This window comes from Strigops habroptila, chromosome 1 (genome assembly GCF_004027225.2).
Source record: "Strigops habroptila isolate Jane chromosome 1, bStrHab1.2.pri, whole genome shotgun sequence".
Taxonomy (NCBI): domain Eukaryota; kingdom Metazoa; phylum Chordata; class Aves; order Psittaciformes; family Psittacidae; genus Strigops; species Strigops habroptila.
This window is the reverse complement of record NC_044277.2, coordinates 63,251,705-63,273,528: the sequence shown is the minus strand read 5'-3', so window position 1 is coordinate 63,273,528 and position 21,824 is coordinate 63,251,705. Positions and strand designations below refer to the sequence as shown.

Genomic DNA, 21,824 nt, shown 5'->3' with positions numbered 1-21,824 from the left:
AGTGAGTAGGGCTAAGGATCCCATAGAGCAGTGGTCTCCAAACAGGGGTGTGTGCACCCCAGGGGGTGTGCAAGACAATTCGTTGGGGTACAGGAAGAAAATAGTTGAACTTCCATTTAAATTTATTTTTATCTAAAAAATTAAGAAAGAAATAAAGCTTTACTAATATTTAATATACAGATTGACACTGTTGCATTTAGTTAGTCCATATCTCAGATGGTCACATAGGCTTTATGAGCTGCCTTGAAGAAAGTGTGGGTACTTCGCAACGTGGAGGGGTTGACAGCTGCCTCCTCACTCACTTATTCACTTTCAGTGTATTGCGATATATTACAGTTTACATGTGCCCAATTAAGTAAATTTATGGATCGTGTTATCTAGTTTTTACTAAGCTACAAAATGGACAAGTGGCTTAACCAGATTCCTGCAAAGAAACTACAGATTGAAGATAGTACTGATAATGCCAGTACAAGCAAACAAGAAAATGGCAGGGCTGACACTTCTCCTACTGCTAGTACGAGCTCTTCATCAGCCACATTATGGATAAAAACAATGACAAGCTAACCAGATCTGACAAGAATTTGCCTCCCTCCCCTCCCAAAGGCAAACTTATCAAGAAAACTATTTGAAATATGGATTTATAGCTACTGTTGCTAACAATGAAGTGTATATTGTGCCTTGAGACATTAGCTATTGATAATAAATGAATCCATTACTATTAGAAAGACATTTAGAAGTTAAGCATCCAGAACATGAAGACAAAAGTCTACAATTTTTTCAGTGATGTTTAAAGTCATGAGATACTCAGTCTGAGGTTTCTTACTTAATAACAAAGAAAAAAAGCCCATACTATTGGGGCAGCATATGTTCTTCCCGCTGTGGTAAAAATGGCTGAAATAATAAATGGAGAACAACACTGCGACAAACTGAAGTCCATTCTTTTGTCAGAAAATACTGTTGGAAGATGCACAGAAGAGTTACAGAGTTGAAGAAACAGATCTTAGAACAAGTCAAGTCCTGCAGTGGAGAAGATTTGAGGCAGCGGGGTGAAAGTACAGATGTTTCTACATCTCTCAGCTTACAGTATTTGCTGAATTCTGCTTCACTAACGAATCAGGTAGAGGAGTACTTTTTTTGTGAGCCACTGAAGGAAAAATGTGCTGCAGAAGATACATTCTTCACAAAAAATGACTTCTTTAATAGGAGTAATGTTTTATGGAAAAACTGTGTAAGTGTAACCACTGATGGAGCATCTGGAATAAAAAGTGTATTCCAGCGCAAGGCTACAGAGCTAGCATCACATATGAAATTGCTTTGCTGTGTAACTCATAAGCAAGCTCTTGCAGCAAAGAAGCTGGAGCCAAAAGTTCATGAAGTGCTACAGGGTGCTAATGATGTGGTTAATTTTTTGTTATATATTAAAAAAAAAAAAACAAAACCAAAAACCTTTAAATAGTAGAATATTTCCAATATTCTGTAATGAGATGGGTAGTGACTATGACAATCTTTTGTACCCCACATAGGTTCACTGGTTTTCTTATGGTGAAGTCCTATAAAGATGGTGAACTTGAAAATGTTAACGCATTTTTCCTTTACAAAAACAGAAATGTTTCAAACTTGCTGACCTTTTCTGCAATGAACAGAAGCTGTCCTTAGCAGATTTAAAAAAAAAACCAAAAAAGCCAAACCCACACGTTATGTGTCCCTTCAGCGTGAAAGTGGTGCTTTAACAATGAGTGAGAAAGTCACTGCTTTTCAGAGGAAGTTTCTGCTATGGAGAGAACACTTTGGAAATGTGTTAATCATTATGTGATTTTGTTGCCACAAATGATGCAAGCCAGTCACCTACTAAAAACTCTCATCTCTGTACACTTAAAACATATGGAAACTGAATTTTCTGGCCTGTTTAATAATCTTTCCAATGAGAGTATCAGTGGGGTTTGAAGCCAATTGTTAAATATATAAAAATGTAACACCTTCTGATTAGTTTGCAAGAACAACTGATTGCCATCAGGGAAGAAAGAAATTTACTAGACTTTGCATAATTGGTGTGTGAGACTTTACTTAAAAATTAATATTATGGTTTAGTAAGTGTAGCCAGCTATGTATGTCATGTCCTCCATTTGGATCTACATATCTTTGTGAAGAACTGTTTTCAGCTAGCAGCCATTAAAACCGAGTATTGAAATAAACTGGACTTAGAGCCAGACCTTCAAATTGCTAAGTGTTAAACCAAGAGTTTAAAAAATAATGAAGGCTATTCAATCATATTGCTCTAGTGAGACCAAAAAGGGGGGAGGGGGGAAGTTATACCTATAATAAAATATATTTTAAAATATTATTTTCTTTATCTCATCCTTTTTAATTTCTCTTTTGTTTATGTTTTATAATCAGTATAATATATTAGTATAGTCTCAAGAACATGTATATAATTTAAAAAAAATATACATACATACATTTGGGATGTGTGCTCAACAATTTTTTACTGATAGGGATGCATGATCAAAAAAGTTTGGCGACTACTGCCATAGAGGTAGAGCATGTTAGCTTAGTTCCCTGCTGCATCTCATTGTGAATACAGAGGTTGAAGTTTTTGCTGGTTGCCTAAAAGAATGGTTAGAGCACACTCATACCTGTCTGAAAAATACTTTGGAAATGCCTGCAGTAGACCAGAAACTCCAGCACAATACTTTGTCTTATATAATGAGGCTATTGCCACCTCTTTACACTATTAATAAATCAAAAAAAATACGTTAACCCTTTTTGTCAGAACCCTAACATGAGAAACTATGATTATGCATCATGAATTTTACAGAGGTTCGCAGGAAGGGCTCCACCTTTTATGTGATCCAAGTACCCCCTGAATCCAGCATATGTGAGGACATTGCTCTGCCTCTGGATATCATTGTTTTCCCTAGGATAAATAGCCTTAGTAAAAAGCCCCGTCCAGTTCCTGCAGGTTCTTTGCACACCATGGCACTGTATGAAGACACTTGCATGTCACTTGCCTTTGTAAAGCTGAAAATTAATCTAAAGCACTAAAATTATAAAGAGATGAAACTTTAAAGAATGTTTCAGATTTCAGGATCAACAATTCTAAATTTTAAAATGCCTATGTAGAGCTTTCACAGAAATGTTCTGTGAATAAAAGAACATAATCTAAACAAAATTAATGCCTTCCTCCAAACTCGTAGGCCAGTATAGCTGCTTCTTGCCTGCACAGATTCTGCTTATATGGGCTACTGGGATTATTCCCAGTGCTTCTAGGTCTCTCTCTTTTTTAAAAGAGGGAGATTAACGCTACAGATTATTAATGTTAGGTTAAAAAAAAAAAAAAAATATGTATAAATGGGTGTTATCCTTCAGACCAATTAAAAACATGTAACAAATGGCATGGAATTTATTTAAAACTCTGAAGTAGATCGAAGTTATTTTTAAGGAGATTGTTCAATTTGTTGGAGTCAAATGCATAACCCTTAATGACACTAAGTGTATTCTCTCCTCCCAAAGAGAGCTAAAATAAAACATTACGTATGCTTATGAAGGTACAGAACATTTTTTCATGCCAGATTGTTGTTAGCTCTTGTGGGCATACAGAAGGGTAAAGTCTGATTCCAGGTGTTCAGTAAATTCTGGGCATAATCTGTAATGTTAAAATGAAAAGGGCAGTGACAGTAAAAAGTATTAGCACACATGGAGATGGTTGCCAGTTTGTTCATAAGAAACAGTCATAACTTTCACCATGTTAAGTTGCCAAAAAGTTGCCCAAAGACACAGAATGAAACGGTTTGCTTAATCTGTAGTGTAAAACATTTCAAGTAATTCTCAGGTAACCTAGAAGATTTTGTCTTCTGTTTTCCATACTGCATTAGGCGCTTCATCTCAGACAGTAATGATAAACTGGTTCTATTTTTTTATCATTTTTCAGTCATGGATAAAATTTGCTTTACTTTCTTAAGCCAAATATCTTGTATTAATGTGACCCTGGAGAATTCCTCTGCAGGAAAAGAGAATGTGAAGCCAGTGAAACGAAAAAATGCCACCATGGTATTTTTAACTATGTTTTTGTAAGAACGAGTGCAACCACAGTAAGGCTGCTTAAGACAAGATGCCAAGAAGCAGCATAATGCCTATTCAGAATCCTATTTAGAATAACATAATGTGCAAAATTTATTTATCAGGGATTTGATATGAGATATACCAAGAATTACTGTGATATAAGAAGCTTCAGGAAAAGATATTAGACACAGAAGTCTGCCAAAGGAGAAGAGAAGGAGCAAGAGCAATTAACAAAGGTATTACAAGGTTCAAAAAGATACATGCAAGAGCCAGGGGAAAATTCCTTTTCTAGAAGGACTTTTCACAGGTAACTGGAGTATCGCTTCAGCTGACAATTGAAATCTCGGTGGAAGAAGTATGTGAATCAAACCGAGACACTCAAGTACAGTAAATTATCACCACCATATGGCATCCTTCTGAGGATTCTGAAGTAAATAAAGTGTGAAATAACAGTCATACGCCATTGCAGGAAATGCCGCTGCAAGGTTTTCTTCAATATTAAAAAAAAATTCATACAGTTTCTGTATTTTCTTTAAACTTGGAGGACCAAGGGATAATCCCCAAACTCTGAAAGAATGCTTCATCATCTAGGAGTCCTAGAAAATAGGATGAAAATGCTCTAATAGAGCCGCTACATTATCTTGTCTTACCTTACTTTATCTTAGATTAAAAAGTGAATGTAATTTAAAGTTACCATAGCATATATTAACTGGATTAATTTAACTAGCATGGGTTAACTGAGCTATTAAGTAGCTTTCTTATCTAAATTCCTGCTTTCCAAAAAGAATGTGATTATGGCTTCTACACATTTTTAAGTTGTTACTTGTTTTTTTTTAACAGAAGTGGTTACTCTCCAAAGTCTTCAACAGAGGATAGTCATGTCTCTCATGATGAATTTGTGAGAATCGGCAATGTGATAGATGACAGTGCCATTATGAGTTCCTAGGGGGAAGAGGAGGTGAGAGAAAGAAAGATTAGAAGCAAAAATAATAGCCTGTAACTTGCTTCTCCCCAGGTAACAGCAACCACTGTATCTCACCTTTTGCCAGACAGTGCCATTTAAGCATCAACTATTTTTTCTGTTGCAGAATTTTAGCAACTTTCAGTCCTTTAAGCAGCCTTGAACTTCAACTTGCTCCTACATATAAAGGGCAAGGGGACAACTTTGTGTGCTTTCCAGAAAAGAACAATTTGATTTTGTGTCAAGTGCATGGCACCTTTCCAAAATGTGTTTAAGTAGTTGAAATCATATGCCTGGGAGTCTTCTATTAGTCTTGGGTTTGCCAGCTTTATTTTTCTTTTTATCATTTTTCCTGAGGCAATGGGTGGCATTCTTCTGCTAACTAAATGTTAGATATCATTAATTTTGCATGTGATCCACTTCCACTTCATGTGTCTTTGTGACATTTTCTAGGATCGCTTCTCCTCTTTTAGATTTGGAAACAATAGTAAAATCAAGATATTTCTTCAGGAAGCATTCACTCAAGTGAGGTTTCCTGCAACAATTAATAGTTGGTGGATTAACACTAGGGCAGCTTTGGGCTGTCCTTATCTGGTAGCAGCAGTAGTCAAAGGTGGGGGCATAGCCACCATGCAGCTCCTACATGGCTGCTGCTTCCTTCTACAGGGATAGCTTCCACAGAAATCAGTGATTCAATGTTCTCGAGGTTATGTCTCTTCCTCAAGGAGATGCTTAACAACTCTTTATTGAACAATTCAACAAAGTCTTGATTTTAATTTGCAGGTGAGGTGGAGGAAAAATTCTGTTGAAGGTATACACAGAATTTATTTAAAATTCTTTCTTTATTTAAAATCTTGATTTATCTAATTTATTTAAAATCTTAACTAGTATTATTGTGTGCACTGGTGGCTCCAAAGAGAAAAGGGAAGGGCATGGATCATACTGATTACTTTTACTTCAGCCAGATCATAATAGTATCTGGATCTTCAGCTCTTGCTTAGGGCAAATATTCTGTTGCGGTATGCTTTAAGCCTATATGAAGAGCACAGACCCTAATACTTTTGTTCCTTTGTTTTCTGGACCTTTTTTTTTTTTTTTCCCCCTGGCCTGCTTGCTCTGGCATAGAACATCTTACATATGAATATATTGCTTTAAGAAACACAAGAGTTTGGAGCAGTTGAAAGTGGTTGAACATCTGTTGTCCTATTCTGTTCGTTTATTAAAAATAAATGTTGTTTGTGTATTATTTTCCTGTACATTCTTGTGCTGTCTTGAACAAAAGATTCATCTTTAGCCAGTAGAATCTGTTTGGTAACTATCAGAATACTAAGGGTGTATTAGTATATGTGTAAGCAGCTCCATTTTCTTAAAAAGTCCATGTTTTTATCTCGGACCCATCTTCAAGGAAGCATAGTATTTTGAAGTGGGACAGCATACTCATGTGTATGCCTGTGTGGTAGAATCAAGTCATCAAGGACTCATTCTTAAAGCAGTGTTCTGCCTCAAAATTTTCTGTTTGCAACTGATGAAAATACTTTTTAGGGGATTTATTTTTCATAAAGTTAAAGGTAAAGGCTGGACCAACTGCATCCTACAAAAATCTTAATTGTAGCATTAAGTTCTTAAACAGGATGTCTTCAAAAGACACAGGGAACAGTTTTACTTAAATAAACGTCATAGGAGGCTCTGTGAACATTCACAGTAGTGTATACTTAAGTAATGCTTTGTCAGAGGTTACTGCACTGAATAATGAATTTCCCAAACAGAACAAGTATTAGTTATGTTTGGCCATTTGAACCTTCCTGCAGCATCAAATGGCAATAAAATTGAACTTACTAAGTATTATCAGAAATTTTACAGCTCATTGTACAAAGTAATGTAAAATATGTAGATCAGAATGTAGTAACAGATAAGTTAACAGACTTGGGCTCCAGTCAGGATTTACAGAAGTCTTTTCTGTAGATAAATCTTGGTTGAGCATCTAGGGAAGATCTTTTTTTCCCTATATATCTTAGGTTACAGATATATATATCTATCTTACAGACCCTTTCAGCTGGCCTGTAAGATAGCATGTATATTATTTGAAATATGGAGTAGTGTGAGGAGATCCAAAGGGAAGGGCGTGGTTCCCATTGTGAAGAGTGCCACTTCTAAAACTGGATTTCAATTTTCTGGATTGTAGGCTTGAAAGTGAGATGGAAAGTGATTTTTCTGTAACACTGACAGTATCTCAGTTCTTTATGGTTTCATAACTCCTCAGTTCCTCCAGTATAGATAAGTGAGTGCAAACTCTTGGTTCCAGTAATTATAGGAAGATTTACACTCCTGGTTTGGAAGGTCTGAGCTGTTGCTGATTTGCTGAGTCCCAGAAACAGAAAGGACGCAAAAGAAAATTGTGCTTCAGGAATATTTGTGAAATTATTTTGGTTTTCTGAGTTATAAAAATGAATAAAGCAAAGATGGTGTCTGTCACAGAGAGCTGATGCTGCAGCATTTTGACAGAACAATCATATCGGCAGTGCTTACATCGGCAGATGCAGAAGATGGGCGTCAGGTTTGTAAATCAGTTGTTTCCTCAGATAATAATCCCAGTGATCACAGGAATATTTGTGAGCATTTGAGTGTATAAGACAGAGGAGAGTTAATCAATATGTTGTGACTCCTACTTTAAAGACTCCAAAAGGTTTTTCAATTATTATTGAAAATTAAACATTAGTATGATATTTCAATATGTAACGCTGTAAGAAATGCATTACTACTTCATTATCATGTACCTTCAATTTAGTTTCATCTAACTTTAGTTTCCAAATGGATTAAAGTTACACTCAGAGCAATGCACTACAAAATTCCAGGCTTAAGAAAACAGAAAATGATGGCACAATTTAATAGAACCAGTGCAAGTGAAATAAGTTCTTTGAATATAAATGATAGACAATGGAGAAAAAGAGGAAAAAATTATTTTTTTTTAAATCTCATGATTACATGCCTCTGCTCAGTAGTATCACTCCAATTAGCATCTAATTTAGTTCTCTAATATAGCAGAACCTACTTGGGTCAGAAGCGATAGAACGTAACTTCTGTATTTTTCCAGAAGGAAGGAAGGCTGAAGCCTTCATATGGTAAAATTTTCATGTGTCTTTTATTAGCATTATCATTAGTTGCAACATTAACATGTGATGTTCTTATATCCCTGAAGTGGTGTCTGTTTTTCTCTTTCCACCTGAAATAAAAAAAATAAAGGTTTACAAAGTTTAAACCACAGGGATTTTTCTACAAGTTGATCTAAACAAAACTGTTTGGAGCAGTGCATTGCCAAGTGGAAAGTAAATTAATGAAATGATTTATTAAACTGTTCTCAACTTTTAAGCAAACCTGCCCCCTGTTCCTAAAAAGCCTAAAGGCCAAATACCGCAGTGTATTCTGATAGTGAACTATTCCCATAGTTCAGGCATAGAACAGAATTAAATCTTAGCTTGATATTGCTGACCTTTGTGCATTTAGGAAGTCTGAGGAATGTGGATTGCTATTTTGGAGGATTATCGAAATAGTAATAATTTCTTATTGTCTGTATTCTCACAGGTATGTTTTCTATAATCTCCCCTTCATCAAAATGTCATTCAATTTTCATATTAGGTAAATGTTTCTTTCTTTTTAGTTTCCCACTGAGACTTGTATTCATAGTTTTCAGTGGATAATAACACTTACTCCTGGATACAGAGGTGTTTCATAAATGTTGACATAGTCCCCTGAGTCTGATGCAATTAAACCATTAGTAAATAACTATAGCTTCAGTACAGCAACTGAGTGCATGGTAAAACTTCAGACTTGGCCCAGACAGAAAAAATCCCAGATAGATAAAGACTTCCACATTTTTCACAAAACCCATGTGTTGTAGAAACTTTCTCTACCAGCCAAGAAGTAGAAGAATCTGGGTGTTCTTCCTCAGGGCTTGGGTAGTCAGATTGAGAAAGAATGCAAGGAAGTAGGCCCACTTTTCTGAACTTTTCCTGAGAAAATTTTGTGAAGGTAAGGGATCTTCGGCGTTTCCAAGTTTCAGTGGATGCTACCAGTACTGAGATAGCATTTTGAGACAGGGTTAGCTTTTGAGACCTGGGATTCAGCTACAGTTCAGCTGCCTGTTGGTATATGAGAGTCATCTGAGCTCCATTTATAGTTAATGGAGAAAAGAGAGAGAGACACTTTCAGGGTGCAATTCATCTCACCTGTTTTAGACATCTATTCATGGATGAAATGACTCATTCCTTAGAAATTCTCATTTATCTTAACTTTGGTGATATCGGTGTAACACCTTTCCTAGTTAGTGTTGAAATAAAAAATATTTCATCCATCATGGATGGAGAGACTGTAAATGTGTAAATATTATTGTTGCTTTCATTCTACTTGATCAAGGAGGATTTTACATAAAGACATTTCCTTTTTTAATCATAGCTCATTTAACACTGATAATATTTTCTTAAATAAGATTTAATTATTGTTCATGTTACTTTGCTTGAATTATCCCTCTCAATGAATTCTGCTCAGAATTGTTTTAGTGAGTGGGCTATTTCTCAGTAATAAATATGTTTGAAACTTGTGCATATGGAAAAATTACAAACAAGTACTATACATTTTTTTAGAAGATTCTTTTTTCTCTAAGTAATTTTTTTTTCTAAATGCATACTCTAAACCTTGAGAAATTGTATTTGTAAGAAGATCCAGATACATTCTATGTTTTGCATACTATATTATAATTACACTCCACACATAATATAGAATGCCTTTACCTGCCTGCCTCTACATTCCCTCCAAGATAAAAATGTTCAGTATTTCAACATTCCTAGTTCCTTGAATGCTTGCACCAACTTTCAGTAGTCCTATTACATTCACTTGATTTAATAAACAAGCATTTTAAATTCTTGCTTAATTACTTTTACTTCTGGCATTGGTTTACAGATTATTAAATAATATATTCTAGGTATGTCCCCTACTCACTTCCGTAATACCTGGCATGAAAATTACTATTGTATACAACCTCCAGACCCTCTGCGCTATCTCTAAGGTGGCAGATATCTCTGTCTCAGATCCAGTCCTACTGAAGAGAGTTTTTACCTTCAGACTGCTCAAAGTCCTGCTGAGCCTATTGTGCAGGTCCTTAATGTGCTTGTAGATTAAGTGGAACTTAATCTGTTCATACACTGTCATAGTACAGATCTCCCTGTTTCTTTTTCTAGCTAAATTTTTTACTCACTGTAATATGCTGGCATCTTGGAATACCTGATAGCAAGTGATCCACCTCTTGATAAGATGGATTGTTTTTATCTTTTTGTTGCACAGAAATCACCACCTAATTCTTACTGTTTGTAAGTCACTTGAACAACCTCTAATAAACATTCCCAGTACCATAAGAAAGAACTCTAAATTCCTATTAATTCTGTTTCCCTACAACTATGGTTAACATCAGAGTTCATTATTACATTTAGCTTCTGAGACCAAAAAGCATGAGAAGGAAATTTTTCTACTGTAGAGAATTTGGGGAAAAATTAGAGCATTTTATATGTAACTTTGCGAAGGTTTGTGTTTAAATGGGTATGATCTCTGTGGTAGTCATGCATATGTAAGTTGACATTCCAGGCAGAAAGGAGGAAAATTAGTATTTCTTAACTGGAAGATGTACTTATATATATAAAAAAATAAAACAATGCAATATCCTATTTTTGTTTGATTATTGTTAGTAGTAATATCACTCTGGTCAAAAATATTCAGTCTGAAACATTCAGACACTTTTTGCAGGCAAGTGTTATATTGTTATTTGTTTCCATGTTAGATCCATTTACTAGAGTCCTACTTCAGTGAAGAAAAAAGTCATATTTTTCTTGAAAGCCCGTACTGACAGTTTTCCCAAGTAAAAGTCTAATATGCCAGGGTTCGTTCTTTCCTTCCTCTCACCTTGAAAACTGCAGACAATATGTAATTTTTAAAAAATACCTGATTTATTTTGGACAAAAAAGGAAATCCAGTTCATCTCTGATTTTATTTCTCCTTTATGCAATAAGGTATATTTAGGGTTTTAGTTTTCCTGTAAATGGAACTCTTTCCTAATATGTAAAATAATATCTCACTGTTTTCCTTTGGTTTACCTACGTTTTATCTTTTGTGTTGTTTCTCTGCTCAAAATAAGTTTCATGTTCCCCTTTCATTTTTGTAATCCCAAATGATGTGTATATCAATGAAAATATACCTCAATTTTCTTCTATATCTAAAGGCAATGGCAAACATCAGTGTGTAGTATTACACAGTTTCTCTTCTCCAGATATTTCTTGAAAATAGTTTTCACTCAGTGTTTCTAAGCCTCTAAATATGAGTAATGTGTTTGTTTCATTGGAATGATAATAGGGATATTTATGTATGCTTGTAATGCGTCATAATGGTGAGATCTCTGTATCTTTACTAATCCCAGAAATTGTAATCTGCCCTTTGGAATTACTCACAATTTACATTTTGTCTATGAAACGAGGAAATATTTTTTTCTTATTATTAATGCATTTATTTTGTACACGTAATGTTTATATCTCTGTACTGGAACTCCTACAGAACAAGTTTTTAAAGTACACAGTATAAATCTCAGCAGCAGGAAATCTTAGTAAAATACCTGACTGTAAAATCCATCTGGTCTGACCAGTTCTCATTCATTAGGAGTCTCTTATGATCAACATCTGGTAGGATCAGACTGCCCTGAACAACAAGGATTTAGCTTGCAGTATTTACATGCAGCTTTAGTGAACCAGAAGGTCATCAGAAATATCTGTTAAAAGCAAAGTAGCATGATTAATCTGGAAGTTATTACTTTTATTTTGTAACTGGCAGAGTTAGGATTAAATGAATGAACTGTGCCTGTAAACGTATAAAGTGAAACCTTGTTTGAGCCATTGATTGGTGGAGACCCCTGAATCAATTATCATCATTAGATTATCAACTCACCAGGAATATCACCTTTCTTTACTATATTGCTGGGAAAAAGGAATAGAGCAGGCTTGATAAAAAGAAAATACTATGGTCAAATAGATGCTAGATATTTGCTACTGGTGAGCTGGTGCTTTCACTAATAATCCCACTGAAGTGAGCAATATCTGTTAACCTATATCAAAATCACTATGTGTGCAGCTTTTGTATCCTTGTAAGGTAGGGCATCATGTATATATTGTATGCAGAGAATCATCATGCAGAGATCGTATAGGAAGTAAAAAACATGCCAACAACAAAATTCAGTGTCAGAGCTCTTCCCTTTCTGCCCCTGGGCAGCCTCCTGAGGCTTCCCCTTCCTCAACTCAGGACCCCGTTTCAGCTCAGCCTGGTGCCGTCAGTCCGTGCCCTAGTGATGCTGCAGGAGTCCTGGTCTCTCTCTCCCTCTCCAGCACAGCTGTGCCTGGCATGGACTGTGTTGGTTTGGACTCATTTCCTGGCTTGTTCCCAGACCTTTCTGGTTGGTACAGACATGCGCAGCAATCATGGGACTCTGTCAGACCCTGAGTATTCTCACCAGACCCAATCCTGTCCCAGACTCATGGATGGACTTCCCAGCTTTACCCTGCACCTGCCTTATCTCTGTGAACTTACCTGGAGGTATAACCTCATAGCTGAAACAGTTTTCTCCAAGCCTGTCCTGCTCCCCTCTCTGGGTTGCTGGCTGGTGAGGTCCCTGGTCCAGGGGTTGTGTTATCGCACTTGTGTCCCTCTTCCTGAGGGAGCAGCCAGCCTATGCTGCTCCCCAACATTTGTTTCCTTAAACCTAGACCCATCCTTCCTGATAGAGACCACAAGTGTATTGCAATTTTGTCTCATCTAGACTCACATTTTTTTCTAGACCCTATTTAGTCATTCTATCTACTCTCTCAATTTGCTAGAGATTAAAGAAATTAATTTTTTCCTTGGCAATGCAAGTTCTTGGCTCCTCAAACCACCTGTATTTCTTCCTTCACAGGTGCAGGGTCAGGGACTTTGTTGTTTGCCTCTCAAACATCACTGAATTTGATACAACAGCTATGAGGTAGGCAAGTGTTGCTGCCATCCACTTCACAAAAGAAAAGGTACAGCCCGACTTGGTAGCAAACTTTAAAATCTTATTTCAGTCATACGAGCTGTGTCACAGAGCAGCTCTGACAGAATGAGGGGTAAAAGCTAGTTCTCTTGTGTTCCATCTTCTGTTGTGCCTCAAGCACAAAGGCCATCCTTTTCTTCCTGCAAATGCATTCATTACACATGATACAAACCTTCATTTTTTGGAGCTCGGTCCTGGGTAAACATATTTGCACCCCAATAATTTTGAAGTTGACCACACATAAATGTATGAAATACTGATTTTGTCTAGCTTTGTACACAGAGCAGTCTAAAAGTGCTCTTTTTCTTTTCTGTGAATGAAGGACTGGTGTCTCTAAGCAGAGGTTTGTGAAACCTTCCATGTGTATTGATGATCAGGTCTGGTAATTCCTGTTTTGGGAAAATTAAACATTGGTGGCTTTAAAGTGTGTAAAATTTATATAAACAGACATAGAGCTACAGTCTTCTTTAAATTGTTAATAAAGGACTAAACCCACATGGAATTATACTACTTTTGTATTATAAGTCAGTGCAAGATTTACTTAGGAACTGCAGATCCCCACCAGAGTTTAATGCAGTTTTGTTACAACTTTTTACAGCAGTTTCCTCCAATTGAAATTATCCTATTCTACACAATAAAGAAGCAGAAGTATAGTTGTTCACAATTTTCTTTACTTAGAGTTGGTGGAATAAAACAGTTACTGCTGAGCTCTAAAACTGCTTGTACCATGGTGGTACACTTTCCAGGACTGCAAGTGTCTGCTGAAACAAACATGCAGCATTTTGTATTGTGAGTTTCTCAAGTATGGTCCACACTTGCAACATTTGCTGCAGGAATTGGCAGTTCTAGAACTGGAGATGAGGCTTTGCATATTCTGACATTGGACCCAAATCCAAATCAGAAGATTCTGTAGTTCAATTTATTTGAAAGAAGTGAAGAACTTCTGTAGGAAGAAAAACACAAGTTTTAATTCTGCGAGATATTTCGATTCTTTAGAAAGAAAGTAAGGAACCTGAGAATGGTGAAAGAAAGTATGGAAATAAGAAACAAAGACTGGAATACCCCCAGTGAAAATACCCCCACACCAGGCGCAAGATGAGATGTGTCAGACTAGTGGTCATAGAATTGAAAAGGAAAAGAAAACATTGTCATCTGGAAAAACAATGTAAACCTTGTAAATTCTTATAAATCTCCTAATATCTTGTTGTGATAATGGGAAAGAAACACCTTTCTATTGGCAAAATCTCCACAACAGATGCAATCTGAAAAGCATCCAGGATCTGATCGTGGCAGTGAAGGGGAAAGGTTGCCAAATTCCCTGGCACCAAATCTAATAAATTGTGTCCTTTGGGAGGTTAATCAGTAGTCCAATGAAAAGTCTAAGAGTTCTGAAAGTCGCAGAGTATTTGGCTTCTAGCAAATGGGTCAGGGAGGTGTCAAAGAAATTTTTCAGTAATTTTTCAGTAGTTAAATAAGTGTTGCTTAGAAAAAAAATCATATAATTTCTCAGAAAAAAATCATTGCAATTGAATACCTCAATTGCAGAGTTTATAAACAAGTTCTAAAAGGAATGACAGCAAGTCAGTAGACAGTCTGAAGTGTAATTTTTATAATCAAGTGTCAGCCTTGTACCCTCCACTGAAGCTGATCTATAAGCGTTAGTCTATTTTAATAATACTTAATGTATATTTTAATAATTTTTCTCATGTTAATAATAGTCTAATTTGACTAAATAGTACTGGCGAATCAGCTGTTTGCTACTCAGTAGAGCTGACTAATGTTAATCTAGTCTCTCTGAGATTAAAATAAGGACTACAAATGGCTCCAGAAAAAGAAAATCAAGAAAATATCAGAAAAGCAAACATGCAACTAGAAGATTTCTTATTTTACAGAAGAAAGTAGGACAGTATAGGGTACAAGCATATGAGAAGTTGTAGGCCTTTGGAAAGTAGAGTTTTGTTAGCTAAGTAAAATTTTACTTTTCCCAAGAGAACTTTCGTACTAGATAGAAGGATTTTGCACATTAGCTGAACTATGATCAAGCGAAGTCTATTTTATTTTGTTACCACTGATGTTTTTGTTTGGTTTTTTTTTTTCTTTCAGAAAAGCAATTTTTCTTTGTATCAAGACCTATATCATAAGGAGCAGATAATGGCATTGCTGAAGCTAAAGTATCAATCATTCATTTTGCTAGTATATTGACAAAAAAAGGAGTCACTACTGATCGTTTTTTGTCAGTGAATATAGTTTTACAGAATGCACTTTAAAGCTGAGTATAACATCACAAAAATGATGGATATAACTCAGATCTTGATGAACTGAACATTGACTGTTGCTTCTGTAAAAGAAAACATTTTTTTAATTAAAAAAATAGCTATATATCCAGTTGTTTTAATCATTGTAAAAGGTTATCATGTAAAAATATGTATTTGTAATTTTAAAGCTTGCCTAAAAGGACAAAGATGAAGCAGAGGCCATGAAAGAAGTAATAAGGGCAGCCAGTGTAGTAATGATCTTCAGGACATACTTCATTGGTCAACCAAGAAACTTGGCAAAAACAACTTAAAGGGAACAGCAAAAGGGTGGAATGCTGTTTGAGAATCAATTAATGCAATTACTGTATTGCAGGAACCAGATTATCCTTCTTTTTCTTGAAGAAATTTGCAAAAGTACAAAGATAGTTTTAATGTTCCTCTTTTTTATCAAAAACTCTGTTGCTATCTAAAACATTAAGCAGCATACCAAAAAAAAAAACCAGCCTGTTAGTTGTGTGAAATCACCCAACAGAACCACTAGCATGCATAGATTAGGAGGATGCTCGCAAACATATGCTAAAGAAAGGCTGAAGGATTATTGAAGAAATGAGTTTGTCTTGAAAGTAAAGCTGCCAACAGAACACAGAAGTCCCACCTGTGACCTTTCATATCTCATTGCATCCGCTTGCTTTTACTGTATACCTAGGCACAAGTGTGATAGACTTTAAGCAGAGGAAATTTAGCAATAGCTGGATCTTACTTTTGCATGGATAAAAAGTCTTCTCATTATATAAACTTTATGGTTATTTCAAATCAAATTAAGAAGTTCCTACTCCTGAAGGACAGATCACTTCCTCTTCATCACTTGACCACATCATTGCATATCAAATATTTTCAGATTGGTTTGAATGGACCAAGCTTCTCTCTCAGAGGACGTCAAGGAAAAGGAGAGTTAGTAGGGACATTTAAAATATGTAATTCCAACAATCCATACAGAGGGTTATTGGAAAGTATCTGCATATGATTTATAGACTTCTAACTTTTCTTGTTTAATATCACATATATTTCTCTTCCCAGTATTGTATTTTCTGTGTTTGCATATATTTTGCAGGATACCTGTTTTATGCTATGGTTTGCTTCTCCTACTTCTGTTACAACGCATAAAAAAGACAATCAGTGCAATGAATGTGATCATATTTCTATTAAATTAAAATTGAAGTGCTACTCTCTTCAGTCTGTAACCATGTTATATTCAGCTAAAATTATTTTTGCTCATCTAGTATGAATAGTAATGTGAAACTGTTTTTTCAGTCATGTGGCTGGAGGAAAGCCAGCAATGTTTAAGACAGAAAACCTTGAAGTGGTTATAGACAAAAACCCCAAAATTTGTAAACCAGATTGGTTTGTATGTTATCTGGCTTCTTCGTGCTATTAGGCAGCTCAAGGAGGACAGAGTCTTGCTACTAGCAAAAAACCAAAAAACAGAGAAAATCTGATAGTACATCGTTGCATGTGTCACCTTTAAGCAAACCATACCACTTACTGCCCTGTGATAAGATGCATGCTGTAACAAAGGGTGAGGGCACAGAGATGTTCATTAAGCTTTACTAATCCCTAACAGACGTAAGCTAAGTTTGCTGATTCATGCTAGGACCAGCTGACAGTGTTTTCAAATCAGTACTCAGCACTGAGAATACGTAAGAGCTTCCTTGATGAGCCTTTTCCCTTTATAGAGTCTCAAACATCACTTTGGCTACAAGGAAGCTGTTGGTCTTAACAGCGCTGGAAATACACAACTATTGTCCATCCCAGTGATACAAAGTGGGACCCTACTGTGAACTTTTCATCACACAAAGTAAAGCTCTTTACATAGTACACCCATTGATAGTTGATTATGGTCATAAACAAATAGTGCCTTGATCAGATTTTAGGCAAAATGATAAAAAATATGTGTGTGCCTATGCCATTGTTGAGGTCATTTCTTGTTCATTAAAGTGATAAATATAGTCCATCTGCTTCCTCCTCAGTGAGTCTCAGTTCACTAGTTTGCCTTTTTTTCAACTTCTGACAGGTGAGGAATGATCTGACTGGTGTCCTGTATGGTGAAGACATTGAGATTTCAGATACTGAGAGTTTCTCCAATGATCCTTGCACAAGTGTAAAGAAGCTTAAGGTATGTGCTGCTGTTTGAGGAATAAAGAGAAGGTGATGATTATGTCAATGCATTTGATTTTTTTTTTCTTATGAAGAATGCTAATAAAACAAAATTTGCCTAAGAATGATATACTGCTACATTCCATTGCATAATAAGGTCAACAGATGGCCTTTTGAGAGCCTAGTCCTGCTTAAATCAATGAATGTCTATACATATAGCAAATAATTTCATAGTTCCTGATAGGGACACTAATTAAAGAAAGTTGTTGCTGGCTTAGTGATTGTACCTGTTGCACCAGTCTTAGTGATATACATGTAAAAGCTCTTGAGGCTTGGAACCAGAACCCTTTTAAGGTAAACTATCACATACCAAAAGCATTGAGCATCTTTCCATTAGCTTCATTACACATTTTAGATTGAATTCCTTGCTTATATCATCTACATTATTTCATATGAATCATAGCAGAAAAAAAAAAGAATAAATTTGATAGCAGAATAATTTATCTTCCTTCTCTTATTATAATGATCTATTAGGTTCCTGGCATCTCATAAGATTAAAACTATATTTTAACATTACCAAGCAGTGCAACCAACAATAAACTAAACATAGGAGATATGAATCTTAAACTATGTATGAACATGAAAAAATGAAGAAGCACTTTGATTCTAGCTTTCCTGTATGTCAACAACACACTGTTTGTTTTATAGGGAAGACCAGAAGACTCTAACAAACAATGTATTAAAGTTATCTCTTGATTTCTTCTTCAAAACAAATTACTACAACAATAAATAAGCAGTTATCAAGACAACAGTTTATTCTTGATAGGAATATAAGGTTACTCATCCTTCGGTACACATCAGGCACAACTTAGCGATCCAATTCTAAAAATGTTTGTTCGTTTTTTAAAGATGTCAACCTAATATAGTAAACTGGTATCTGCTTACTGTACTTGTGATTCACATGGACATAAAATATCTTTTATTTTTGTAACACAGTTTAATGAAATTAATGGTTATGCATTGCAAATAGAAATATCTGGCATGATTTGCCAGAAGTATATGTTTTATATTTTTTCCCAGCAACATCTTACTTTTTACTGCATTGACTCTAGCCTCTTTGAGTCACAGTTGGAAAGTACGTTTAGGCTTAAGGATATCTTTAAAACTCATTTTTGTGTTCAGAGAAAGGGATGTTGGAAGATATGTATTTGTACATCGTTAAATGTCGAAAAATTGTGAGCATGCACAGGCAAATTCTATGAGCAGTAACATTTCTGCTTCCGATTTTCTTGTATCTTGCCCATAAGGCAAAAAAAAAAATCCAATATATGAATACCAATCAGTTTCCATCTGATTTCCCAATACAATAGTTGTTTTGGATACTGACCGAACTCAATCTCTCATTCTAACAATCAAGTTAATTAAATTTTAAAATTTCGGGCCGTGAACGGATTTGGATGTGGACTCAATCTAAGTGGGTGGCATGCACACTACTAGATATCAACAGTTTTGCCAGCATGTTATGATGGGGGAGCTGATATCCTCTAGTTCACCTTCACCTTCTGCGATTCCATAGCTGAAGTCAGAGGCTCATCTAGAGTTCTCCAGATGGACATCCAGGCATTCACAAGGCAGAACATGTGGATACCTCTATTGATAAAGCTACCCAGAATTAAGTAGATTTATTGATAACATCTTGGCTGTCAGATACATGGTAGAGAATAAGATAGAGCATCCGAGCTGTTCAATTTAGATATTTCATAAAGAGCCTGCCAAGACATTGACTTTTCTTGGCAGATGAGATATTGTAGCAATCCTTCTCTGGAAAGCTGTGTAATACAACATTGTAGTGTTATTCATTAGAAGTGAGACAGATTAAAATCCAATCACAGAAGGGAAGCTCTGCAGGCCAGGAAAAAAAAAAATAGCTGCCTATTCCTGCATAATGTGCATCACTCAAAAACTCTGAAAAGGCTAAAGAATGCCTCATATCTGAGGCTGTTGGAAATGGCAGTGGAGGAGACAAGTTGTTCTTCATCCCTCAGTGGAACATCTTAGATGACTTGATCCTCACTGTCTTCAGGATTTATATTACTCAGCTGTCAGTAGTACCAAAGGCACTTTGGTGGGTGAATAATATCCTCACCTACATGAAAGAAAGAAGGGAGCAAGAGACTCATTCATTTTTGAGGCTCTGCTATAGTCTTCATTTATAAAACATGTTTTTATGGCGAGTCTGCCACAACTGTGGGTAAATGAAATGTAACTGTTCTTCATTTTCTTGTTTGAACTTTAGTCCATATGGGAACATATGTATTCCTTACTGAGGGGCAAAGCTTAAATGCTGATAGTGCTACTCTGATCTCTGAGAAGAGTAAATATGACAGCTCACCATCTGGCAAATGGTCTAAACATTGGTCTTTTTATATAAGTGTGGGTTTGGGAGTTGCATTTCCCCTAGAATGTTTTTAATCATCTCATAGATCACCTGCCTAGTTCCATGAATTAAAAACTCTTCTGTCAAATATGCTTAAGCTCCATGCAAGCAACTTACAACTCTGTGAGAAAGAAAGAGTACTTGATGCTTGCTGGAGTCCAGTGGGTCCTTCTTTGATCGCTACAAGAGAGTTACACTGTGTTAACTTACATCAGTCCTATGAAGGCTGATGTAAAGGAATAGTGTAGCCTTGCAAGGAAATCATACTGATTGATAGTCAGTTAACAGTGTGACTGAAGGGGGCAAAAATCATGCCTCAGTAAATGTCTGATGTATCTCTTTGTGTGAGACTATAAAGTGGACATATTATCCTGTTCTGCAAGCGCTGACATATACCCAGCTCTGATAAACTTCAGTACAGATTTCTTTATCCATCTAGATAAAATCTCTTCTGGGGATTTGAGCTATGTCCAGTTGCATGAATTTGGAGCTTCAGTGTCTCTTATGCAGGATGGAGCCCGCAGACCCAAGCCTGGCATCAAATGGATCTAGGCTTATCTACCACTTTGTATGCGTTTCTTCAGGAACAAATTTGGAAAAATGTGGAAGGGCATGCAAAAAGCAGAGTTAAAGAGGCTTACCGAGGAGTGTGTCATTGCACAGAGGAAGAAGATTTCTTTTGATCTTGTTCAGTCAGTTTGTGGTGGGATATCATCTAAATCTTTTAGTGAACACAGACATGTTAATGTCCTCCTTACTGTATGGAGTACTTCAAAACCATTAATTTATGGATTAACGTGGAAACTCATTAATTTTGGCAAAAAAAACCCCGAACATTTGGATATTGCATTTTGGCTCAATCATACACCCCAAAGATGACATAATATCATGGATCATCAAGTTCTAGAGCCATAGCTGATCTTTGCATTTGGGTTGTAAAGCTTTCTAGTTGAGCATCAGGGATACTTGAGAACTTGTTTCCGATCAGGTTCACACACTTTGCAGATTTTCTGCTCTGGCATTTGAAGCTCAGCCCACACTGGAAGTGGAGATTCCTGCCTGACAGAAAATCCATCTTCCCTGAAATCCTTAGGTGGATGTTGAAGATGGTCACATATTCAGAACTGTGATTTGCCGACAACTGGACAAATCACCAAATATACCTATTTGCTTGGGTGCCTGAACAGGAGCGAAGTATGTTGGAAAATAGGATTGACTACCAATATTAAAATGGATGCTCTGCCATGCCTTGTGTGAAAAACGTTTTCAAGAAGAGTTTGTTGTGTGCCTGTTTCCCTGCATGCCAATAGACTAAAGGAATTTACAGCCACATACTCATGTGGCAAACGTGCCAACATTTGGGTCTGCAAAATTTGGGTCTGAGTGCTATTGCCAAACTAATTACACAACGATATTGCTATAAAACAATCTGTGCAGACAGTAAGGCTATTGAAATGACATAGGATATTTCTAAGAAAAAAAATAGGATGGACTATAAAGTTCTTGTAGTGCTTTACAGTAAGAGAACAGTCACTATGGGAATTGTGCTTTGGTTTATGTGATAATCAGGTGGAAGCAATGTCTTAAGGCATGGAACCACACACCACAAGCATTGTGATTTCAATATGGAGGTTGTTGCACAGCCAGTGGGCAGTGTTGCTGAACATGCACTATAGGGTTATTCACTACACCCTGCCTACAGTCTCTGGCACTCATAAACTATGAGGCTGCACATCTTCTGTTTTTCTAAAATTGGTCCTCATCATGTTATAAAATGAAAAGTAATTTATTCAATTGTAATAATTAGGTGCTGTGTCTTTTACTTTTTAACCAAACTTTCCTACTCTTTTTTTCAAATATTGA

The 21,824-nt window shown here is 36.1% G+C and overlaps 1 protein-coding gene across 2 annotated transcripts in view; it reads left to right on the top strand.

Moving 5' to 3' along the window:
• The window catches only part of GABBR2 (gamma-aminobutyric acid type B receptor subunit 2), a 455,930-nt gene that overhangs the window by 196,846 nt on the left and 237,260 nt on the right, over positions 1 to 21,824 (top strand). For both annotated transcript variants that reach the window (XM_030507941.1, XM_030507951.1), the window contains one exon: positions 17,442 to 17,543. In XM_030507941.1, coding sequence (XP_030363801.1) covers positions 17,442 to 17,543 — 102 coding nt within the window. The remainder of the gene's footprint in view (positions 1 to 17,441; positions 17,544 to 21,824) is intronic.